The sequence below is a fragment of the Oncorhynchus mykiss genome, chromosome 15 (assembly GCF_013265735.2).
Source record: "Oncorhynchus mykiss isolate Arlee chromosome 15, USDA_OmykA_1.1, whole genome shotgun sequence".
Lineage (NCBI taxonomy): Eukaryota > Metazoa > Chordata > Actinopteri > Salmoniformes > Salmonidae > Oncorhynchus > Oncorhynchus mykiss.
In genome coordinates this window covers 8,618,912-8,629,656 of record NC_048579.1, presented here as the reverse complement: position 1 = coordinate 8,629,656, position 10,745 = coordinate 8,618,912, and the positions used below count along the sequence as shown (strand labels likewise).

The window sequence follows — 10,745 nt, the reverse complement described above, 5'->3', positions numbered from 1 at the left end:
TCGGTTTCAAGCCCTGTCTCTGGTTGGGCCACTCAAGGACATTCAAAGACTTGTCCTGAAGCCCCTCCTGCGTTGTCTTGGCTGTGTGCTTAGGGTCGTTGTCCTGTTGGAAGGTGAACCTTGACCCCAATCTGAGGTCCTATTACTTTGCTCCATTCATTTTTCCCTCGATCCTGACTAGTCTCCCAGTCCCTACCCACAGCATGAGGCTGCCACCAGTATGCAAACTCCAAGCGGGCTGTCATGTGCCTTTACTGAGGAGTGGCTTCCGTCTGTCCACTTTACCATAGAGGCCTGATTGGTGGAGTGCTGCAGAAATGGTTTTCCTTCTGGTAGGTTCTCCCATCTCCACAGAGGAACTCTGGAGCTCTGTCAGAGTGACCATTGGGTTCTTGGTCACCTCCCTGACAAACGCCCTTCTCCTCCAATTGCTCAATTTGGCTGGGAGGCCAGCACTAGGAAGAGTCTTGGTGGTTCCAAACTTCTTCCATTTAAGAATGCCGGAGGCCACTGTGTTCTTGAGAACCTTCAATGCTGCAGACATTTTTTGGTACCCTTCCCCAGGAGCTAGGAGCTCTACGGACAATTCCTTTGACCTCATGGCTTGGTTTTTGCTCTGACATGCACTGTCAACTGTGGGAACTTATATAGACAGGTGTGTGCCTTTCCAAATCATGTCCAGTCAATTGAATTTTCAACAGGTGGACACGAATCAAGTTGTAGAAACATCTCAAGGATGATCAATGGAATCAGGATGTACCTGAGCTCCATTTTGAGTCTCATAGCACAGGGTCTGAATACTTGTGTAAATAAGGTATTTCTGTTTTATAATTTTAATACATTTGCGCAAAAAAAATTAAAACCTGTTTTTGAATTGTTATTATGGGGTGTGTGTAGATTGATGAAGATGTTTATTTTTTTTAAAAATCAAATTTTGAATAAGTCTGTAGTGGAATAAAATGTGGAAAAAGTGAAGGGGTCTGAATACTTTCTGAATGCCCTGTATGTTACAGTATTTACAGTACATATTCCAAAATGTGCCCTTATGCACCATACGAACAGTACACCATATGTATCCTCTATACCAGAGGAAGGTCCTAAAAAAGCCTCTAAAAATTGAAGGCCCTAAAAATGGCCAGAATCCACCCAAGTCTTAGTCTGTCTGGGACCAAAATGCTCCTGAACAGCTTCTATCCCAAAGCCATAAATAAGACTGCTGCATAGTTATTAATCAAATGGGTACCTGGACTTTCTGCTTTCACCCCTACCTACGTACATACCTATGTACATATTACCTCAATCAATCACCCCAACTACAATACATGACCAAATGTATGTGGACTCCTGCTCGTCAAACATCTCATTCCAAATTCATGGGCATTCATGTGGAGTCGTTCCCCCCCCTTGGCTACTATAACAGCCTCCTCTCTTCTGGAAAGGTTTTCCACTAGATGTTGCAACATTGCTGCAGGGACTTGCTTCCATTCAGCCACAAGAGCCCTAGTGTGGTCGGGCACTGATGTTGGGCGATTAGGCCTGGCTCGCAGTCGGTGTTCATATTCATCCCAAAGGTGTTTGATGGGTTTGAGATCAGGGCTCTGTGCAGGCCAGTCAAGTTGTTCCACACCAATCTCGACAAACCATTTCTGTATGGACCTCGGGGGCGTTGTCATGCTGAAACAGGAAAGGGCCTTACCCAAACTGTTGCCACAAAGTTGGAAGCACAGAATCGTCTAGAATGTTATTGTATGCCGTAGCATTAAGATTTGCCTTCACTGGAACTAAGGGGCCTAGCCCGAACCATGAAAAATAGCCCCAGACCATTATTCCTCCACCAAATTCTACAGTTGGCACTATGCATTGGGACAGGTAGCGTTCTCCTGGCATCCACCAAATCTACATTTGTCTGCTGGACTGCCAGAATGTGAAGCGTGATTCATCACTCCAGAGAAAGCGTTTCCACTGCTCCAGAGTCCAATGGCGGCGAGGTTTATGCCACACCATCCGGCGCTTGTCATTGCACATGGTGATCTTAGGCTTGTATGCGGCTGCTCGGCCATGGAAATCCATTTCATGAATCTCCCAACAAACACAGTTGCTTCCAGAGGCAGTTTGGAACTCAGTAGTGGGTGTTGCAACCGAGGAAAGACCATTTTTACATGCTACGTTTTACAGCACTCGGCGGTCCCGTTCTATGAGCTTGTGTGGCCTACCACTTCACAGCTGAGCCGTTGTTTCTCCTAGATGTTTCCAATTCACAATAACATAACATAAACCTAACCTTAACCCTAAACCTAACATTAACCCTAAACCTAACCTTAACCCTAAACCTAACATTAACCCTAAACCTAACCTTAACCCTAAACCTAACATTAACCCTAACCCTAAACCTAACCCTAACCCTAAACCTAACCTTAACCCTAAACCTAACATTAACCCTAAACCTAACCTTAACCCTAAACCTAACATTAACCCTAACCCTAAACCTAACCCTATCCCTAAACCTAACCCTAACCCTAACCCTAAACCTAACCTTAACCCTAAACCTAACCCTAAGATTAACCCTAGCTCCTAACCCTAAAACGAACCCTAGCTCCTAAACCCTAAAATTAACCCTATCTCCTAAACCCTAAAACGAACCCTAGCTCCTAAACCCTAAAACGAACCCTAATCTTGAATGTAATTCTAACTCTAATTCTCACAACACTAAAGCCCTAGATAAAAGTTGGTCAAATTTTAGATCTTTTAACACATACACACGCACACACACACGCACGCACACACACACACACACACACACACACACACACACACACACACACACACACACACACACACACACACACACACACACACACACACACACACACACACACACACACACACACACACACACACACACAGAGGTTTGGCTATAAATGGCTCCATCTGGTGTAGCAAATGAAGCATCGCTTCTCCAATACATGTTTTCAGGTTGTCTGAATGTGTGATTTTGGCTTGAAAAGCCAGGTCGTCAATAGACAAGTTGGGTAATGCAATTTAAACCGTGGTGAATAAAATACTCAACTATCATACTTGAGTAAAAGTAAAGATACCTTAATAGAAAATTACTAAAGTAAAGGTGAAGGTCACCAAGTAAAATACTACTTGAGTAAAAGTCTAAAATTATTGGGTTTTAATTATACGTAAGTATCAAAAGTAATTGTAATTGCTAAAATATACTTAAGTACTTTACACCACTGGATTTAAATATGGAGTAGGCACCAACCCTACAAAAAAGAAATCACGACTGTGATTTACAGTTGGATGATTAATTAACAGTTCTAGTTGTTGTTGTTTTTTATCCAGAAGCGTATTATTGCAAGGCCACCATTTAGGTAGTAGGCCATTCAAACCACAACAAAGCCATGCAAACAGTCATCGATATTTCTATATTCGACTATTTTGGACTAGGTAAAAAAAAAAGTATCCCAAAATCGGTAATTGATTAGAGTTAGCACAACCAAGATGGCGGACCGAACGCCAGGTGGTTCGCAGAAATCTAGCGCAAAGGTGAATTTATTAATCGACATTTACTTGATGCATTGGCAATTAAACTCTATACGAACGGTCTATTGTAGTTTGTGTGGTTATAAACGTTGTGCAGTTATTGCCATACGTGTTCCTAATTATAAGGGGCGTTTGTGTACGAAACGACCACTTAGCTAATTAACGCTAGCTAGCTAGCTAGCTAGCTACTGTAAGGGCCTGATACACCGGTATTTTTCCTGTTTTCAAACATTGGACTGATTTCGCCATGTGTTTACCGAGTTAGCTGATTACTATTATAGCATTTGGCTCCATTTAGCTAGTTGCTGTGAGTTGGTGCTTGTTTTTGGTTGTTGTACCAGCGTGGTGAATAAATAAATACTAGCTAGCTAACAATAGCCTCCACTAGTCCTTTGCCGTTTTGAGGCTGTAGCTGGTGGACAAAAATCATTGGACCCGCCGTAGGCCTCCTGACAGGCTGTGATTAACTACCTTAGTTAGCTAAGCTACTGACAAACTCAACATTTCGATCATTCCAATTCAACAACACATCAATACTATCCACAGTATTAGGAAATACCCAGTTGGCTATTAGCTAGCAGCTAGCTAGCAACAACCTGTCATTTCACCAGTTAGCATACTGTAAGCTGGCTGTTTCACAACTGTGTCTGTCAGGTCAGCGTGCAACCTCAAGGAAAATGCACAAATTAGTAATCTCTTAACTGTTATTGTAATGAGACATGTGAGTGTATTCAATTCTTTAGCTATCGAGGGTTGTCTTTTATTTACATTTGTAGGCGCTACTAGAGAGCAAGTTGAAGTCCTTCAGCATTGGCAAAACGGTCGTGCCCAAGAGGACCCTAAGCAAGAAGGAACAAGAGGAAATAAAAAAAAAGGTAAATATAAGTGTCAAAAATGTATTTCATGTTACAAGTTACAAGTTGTGGCCCAAACAAGGGATCAAATTGAAATCTGGATATGCCCTCGTGTTTGTTTTGGGCAACATCCTAATGCACCTTGCATTTTCGATAAACTTGATCATTCCAAAATGGATTCCTGTAGCCTTAACTGTTTGTGTTTAAATTAGATTGTTGAATCAGTGTCGTGTATATTAGAGAAAACAGTAGCAAACGTTTTTGCAGCAGAAAGTACAATAAGTATTTATTATTGGACAAGTGCTCTGGTATTGTGAGATATGTTGATGGTCTGGTCCTTGGCAGGAGGATGAGCGGGCAGCTGCAGAGATCTATGAAGAGTTCCTGGCTGCGTTCGAGGGAGGAGAGGGCAAGGTCAAGGCCTTTGTCCGGGGAGGCATTGCTAATGCAACTAAAGGTAAGTAGAACCAACTCAAACTGCACAAAACTATCAGGGAAATTTTTAGCTAAATATTAAATGTGTAGATACAGTTGATGTCAGAAGTTTACATACACCTCAGCCAAATACATTTAAACTCAGATTTTCACAATTCCTGATATTTAATCCCAGTAAAAGGTCTTAGGTCAGTTAGGATCACCACTTTATTTTAAGAATGTTAAATGTCAGAGGAATAGTAGAGAGAATGATTTATTTCAGCTTTTACTTCATTCATCACATTCCCAGTGGGTCAGAAGTTTACATACACTCAATTAGTATTTGGTAGCATTGCCTTTAAATTGTTTAACTACGGTCAAATGTTTATAGTAGTCTTCCACAAGCTTCCCACAATAAGTTTGGTGAATTTTGGCCCATTCCTCCTGACAGAACTGGTGTAACTGAGTCAGTTTTGTCAGCCTCCTTGCTCGTACACGTTTTTCAGTTCTGCCCGCACATTTTCTATGGGATTGAGGTCAGGGCTTTGTGATGGCCACTCAAATACCTTGACTTTGTTGTCCTTAAGCCATTTTGCTACAACTTTGGAAGTATTCTTGGGGTCATTGTCCATTTGGAAGACCCATTTGCGAGCAAGCTTTAACTTCCTCCAAACATAATGATGGTCATTATGGCCAAAAAGTTTTATTTTTGTTTCATCAGACCAGAGGACATTTCTCCAAAAAGTACGATCTTTGTCCCCATGTGCAGTTGCAAACCGTAGTCTGGCTTTTTTTATGGCACTTTTGGAGCAGTGGCTTCTTCCTTGCTGAGCGGCCTTTCAGGTTATGTTGATATATGACTTGTTTTACTGTGGATATAGATACGTTTATACCCGTTTCCTCCAGCATCTCCACAAGGTCCTTTGCTGTTCTGGAATTGATTTGCACTTTTCGCATCCAAAGTACGTACATCTCTAGGAGACAGAACGCATCTCCTTCCTGAGTGGTATAACGGCTGCGTGGTCCCATGGTGTTTATACTTGCGTGCTATTGTTTGTACAGATGAACGTGGTACCTTCAGGGGTTTGGAAATTGCTCCCATTGATGAGGCAGACTTGTGAAGGTTTACAAAAAAAATCTGAGGTCTTGGCTGATTTCTTTTGATTTTCCCATGATGTCAAGCAAAGAGGCACTGAGTTTGAAGGTAGGCCTTGAAATACATCCACAAGTACAACTCCAATTGACTCAAATGATGTCAATTAACCAATCCGAAGCTTCTCAAGCCATGACATAATTTTCTGGAATTTTCCAAGCTGTTTAAAGGCACAGTCAACTTAGTGTATGTAAACTTCTGATCTGCTGGAATTGTGATACAGTGCATTTTAAGTGAAATAACTTCTCTAGGGTAGTGGACAAATATGAATAACAATAACAACTCTTGGCCTATCGAATGCACCGTGTCTATGGGGTCATATTGCACTTCCTGAGGCCACTAGATGGCAACAGTCTTTAGAACCTTGTTTAAGGCTTCGACTCTGATGAGAGGGGAATGAGTCAGAGGTCTGCCAGAGAGGAACGAGCTGGCCATGCTTGTTCACGTGAGAGTTAGCTCACAGACAAATTCTACAGACAAAGGAATTCTCTGGTTGGAACATTATTGAAGATTTATGTTAAAAAACATCCTAAAGATTGATTCTATACTTCATTTGACCTGTTTCTACGGACTGTAACGGAACTTTCTGCTTCTAGTGATCACGTGTCATGAATTTGGATTACTGGGCTAAACGCGCGAACAAAAAGGAGGTATTTGGACATAAATGATGGACATTATCAAACAAAACAAATATTTATTGTGCAACTGGAATTCCTGGGAGTGCATTCTGATGAAGATCATCAAAGGTAAGTGAATATTTCTAATGCCATTTTTGACTTCTGTTGACTCCAACATGGCGGATATCTGTTTGGCTTGATTTGTTGTCTGAGCGCTGTACTCAGATTATTGCATGGTTTGCTTTTTCCGTAAAGCTTTTTTGAAATCTGACACAGCGGTTGCATTGAGGAGAAGAGGACCTAAAATTCCATGCAAAACAGTTGTATCTTTTATCAATGTTTATTATGAGTATTTCTGTAAATTGATCTGGCTCTCTGCAAAATCACCGGATGTTTTGGAACTACTGAACGTAACGCGCCAATGTAAACTGAGATTTTTGGATATAAATATGAACTTTACCAAACAAAACATACATGTATTGTGTAACATGAAGTCCTATGAGTGTCATCTGATGATCATCAAAGGTTAGTGATTATTTTTATCTCTATTTCCGCTTTTTGTGACTCCTCTCTATGCCTGGAAAAATGGTCGTGGTTTTCTGTGACTTGGCTCTGACCCAACATAATCGTTTGGTTTGCTTTCGTCGTAAAGCCTTTTTGAAATCGGACACTGTGGCTGGATTTACAACAAGTGTATCTTTAAAATGGTGTAAAATACTTGTATGTTTGAGGAATTTTAATTATGGGATTTCTGTTGTTTTGAATTTGGCGCCCTGCAGTTTCACTGGCTGTTGACGAGGTGGGACGCTAACGTCCCACATAACCTAGTGAAGACAGATGGTTACTAGTTTGTTAACAATAAATTTGTTATAATGACTCACACCTGTATGTATGTATGTAAACTTCCGACTTCAACTGTACGTTGGGGAGTCAAATGACCATTTTCCATTGTCTCTGTGTATTGGATAAATACAGTTGTGAGGTATTGTATTGTACATTCTAGTAAAAAAAAAACTAGACTATCTCTCGTGTTGACATACTGTATGCTTTTTCCTACAGAGGAGGCTGCTTCCGATGACAAGAAGGGCAAGCTGTATAAACCCAAGTCTCGCTTCGAAACAACAGCAGCAGCACCAGCGAAAAGCAGCTTCCTGCCTTTGGATATCCCTCCACAATTTTTAACATTAGATAAAAAACATGTATGTATTATTGCAACAAGCATTTATTAACCAAAATAGGTAGTCCTTTTACTGGCTTCTTCAAAAATGAAGAAAAATAAACTTAAAAAAAAATACTTTTCAGACACTGAAGAAAACAACTGAAAAGGGAAAGAAGAAAAGCAACCTAGAGCTCTTTAAAGAAGAACTGAAACAGTAAGCAATTTCACATCCCTCGTCTTATGCTCCATGTTGTCACGAACCGGCTCGAAGTTCGTCACAAAAAGGGAGACAACGTGGAGATAAGGAATAACAAAATAATTATTAACTAAAGTAAACTAAATACAATTAACAATGGTGTCAGTAATCAGTAGTGTAAGTGAGTGTTTGCGTGTATAAATGTGACTATGAGGGGTGTTAAAAAGGTGCCAACGCAAACAAACAAAACAGCCACAAAAACGCCACAACCTAAATCTATCAGTGTGTCTGCATGGAGAGAGTTTCCTCAGTGAATGGGGACGAGGTGTATTTATCCTGGGACACACCCAGGCCCAGGTGTGTCTGCATGGAGAGAGTCTCCTCAGTGAATGGGGACGAGGTGTATTTATCCTGGGACACACCCAAGCACAGGTGTCCCCCATTGCGCTGACGACCCTCCCGGCTCCGGCCCACCGACATCCTATTAAGGAAAACGAGCAAAGAGAAAATAATTTGGCAGACAGAGTGGGAGGGTCGTCACAATGTATAGTCGTGGCCAAAAGTTTTGAGAATGGCACAAATATTAATTTTCACAGTCTGCTGCCTCAGTTTGTGTGATGGCAATGTGCAAATCTCAAGAATGTTATGACATCATGTCAGTGATTCTCTTGTTAACACAGGTGTGAGTGTTGACGAGGACAAGGCTGGAGATCACTCTTGTCATGCTGATTGAGTTTGAATAACAGACTGGAAGCTTCAAAAGGAGGGTGGTGCTTGGAATCATTGTTCTTCCTCTGTTAAACATGGTTACTTGCAAGCAAACGCGTGCCGTCATCATTGCTTTGCACAAAAAGGGCGTCACAGGCAAGGATATTCCTGCCAGTAAGATTGCACCTAAATCAACCATTTATCGGATCATCAAGGACTTCTAGGAGAGTAGTTCAATTGTGAGGAAGGCTTCAGGGCGCCCAAGAAAGTCCAGCAAGCGCCAGGACCATCTCCTAAAGTTGATTCAGCTGCGGGATCAGGGCACCACCAGTACAGAGCTTGCTCAGGAATGGCAGCAGGCAGGTGTGAGTGCATCTGCATGCACAGTGAGGCGAAGACTTTTGGAGGATGGCCTGGTGTCAAGAAGGGCAGCAAAGAAGCCACTTCTCTCCTGGAAAAACATCAGGGACAGACTGATATTCTGCAAAAGGTACAGGGATTGGACTGCTGAGGACTGGGGTAAAGTCATTTTCTCTGATGAATCCCCTTTCTGATTGTTTGGGGCATTTGGAAAAAAACTTGTCCGGAGAAGAGAAGGTGAGCGCTACCATCAGTCCTGTGTCATGCCAACAGTAAAGCATCCTGAGACCATTCATGTTTGGGGTTGCTTCTCAGCCAAGGGAGTGGGATCACTCGCAACTTTGCCTAAGAACACATCCATGAATAAAGAATGGTACCAACACATCCTCCGAGAGCAACTTCTCCCAACCATCTAGGAACCGTTTGGTGACGAACAATGCCTTTTCCAACGTGATGGAGCACTTTGACATAAGGCAAAAGTGATGACTAAATGGCTCTGGGAATAAAACATTGATCTTTTGGGTCCACGGCCAGGAAACTCCACAGACCTTAATCCCATTCAGAACTTGTGGTCAATCCTCAAGAGGATTGACCACAAGAGGAACAAAAACCCACAAATTCTGACAAACTCCAAGCATAGATTATGCAAGAATGGGCTGCCATCAGTCAGGATGTGGCCCAGAAGTTAATTGACAGCATGCTAGGGCGGATTGCAGAGGTCTTGAAAAAGAAGGGTCAACACTGCAAATATTGACTCTTTGCATCAACTTCATGTAATTGTCAATAAAAGCGTTTGACACTTATGAAATGCTTGTAATTATACTTCAGTATTCCATAGTAACATCTGACAAAAATATCTAAAGACACTGAAGCAGCAAACTTTGTGAAAATTAATATTTGTGTCATTCTCAAAACTTTTGGCCACAACTGTACTTGTTGATTGCATAACATCATATTCTCTGTCTGTATCTCTCAGAATACAGGAGGAGAGAGATGAAAGACACAAGATAAAAGGCAGAGTCAGTCGATTCGAACCTCTCTCTGGGATGGAGGGAAAACGCTCCTCAAGTAAGTGTCTGCTGTATGACTACTGACAGGGTAAGGTTAGGCTGGAGTCCAAACTCATTTGCTCTGTTTCAATGGTCAAACAGAGCATGTCAGTTAAGATTTCAGGCTAGGAAACCGCTAGTCTATCTAAAATACAAAAATACCTTTTGGCTGACTGGCCCCCGCCTCTCAGACCCTTTGGCTGACTACCTAGAACCTCCCCCTCACTGACTGCCTAGAACCCCCCCTCCCCTCCCCCACACTGTCTCCAACCCCCCCACACTGTCTCCAACCCCCCCATACTGACTGTCTCCAACCCCCCCATACTGACTGTCTCCAACCCCCCCATACTGACTGTCTCCAACCCCCCCATACTGACTGTCTCCAACCCCCCCATACTGACTGTCTCCAACCCCCCCATACTGACTGTCTCCAACACCCCATACTGACTGTCTCGAATCCCCCCATACTGACTGTCTCCAACCCCCCCATACTGACTGTCTCCAACCCCCCCATACTGACTGTCTCGAATCCCCCCATACTGACTGTCTCCAACCCCCCATACTGACTGTCTCCAACCCCCCCATACTGACTTTCTCCAACCCCCCCCATACTGACTGTCTCCAACCCCCCCATACTGACTGTCTCCAACCCCCCCCATACTGACTGTCTCAAACCCCCCCATACT

At 42.5% G+C, this 10,745-nt stretch overlaps 1 protein-coding gene across 2 annotated transcripts in view; it reads left to right on the top strand.

Annotated features, from left to right (window-relative positions):
- Positions 1-3,462: 3,462 nt before the first annotated feature.
- The window catches only part of LOC110489554 (U2 snRNP-associated SURP motif-containing protein), a 28,701-nt gene continuing 21,418 nt past the window's right edge, over positions 3,463-10,745 (top strand). For both annotated transcript variants that reach the window (XM_036945718.1, XM_036945717.1), the window contains exons 1-6: positions 3,463-3,552; positions 4,326-4,424; positions 4,749-4,860; positions 7,647-7,786; positions 7,890-7,960; positions 9,987-10,078. In XM_036945718.1, coding sequence (XP_036801613.1) covers positions 3,508-3,552; positions 4,326-4,424; positions 4,749-4,860; positions 7,647-7,786; positions 7,890-7,960; positions 9,987-10,078 — 559 coding nt within the window. In that variant the 5' untranslated portion in view covers positions 3,463-3,507. The remainder of the gene's footprint in view (positions 3,553-4,325; positions 4,425-4,748; positions 4,861-7,646; positions 7,787-7,889; positions 7,961-9,986; positions 10,079-10,745) is intronic.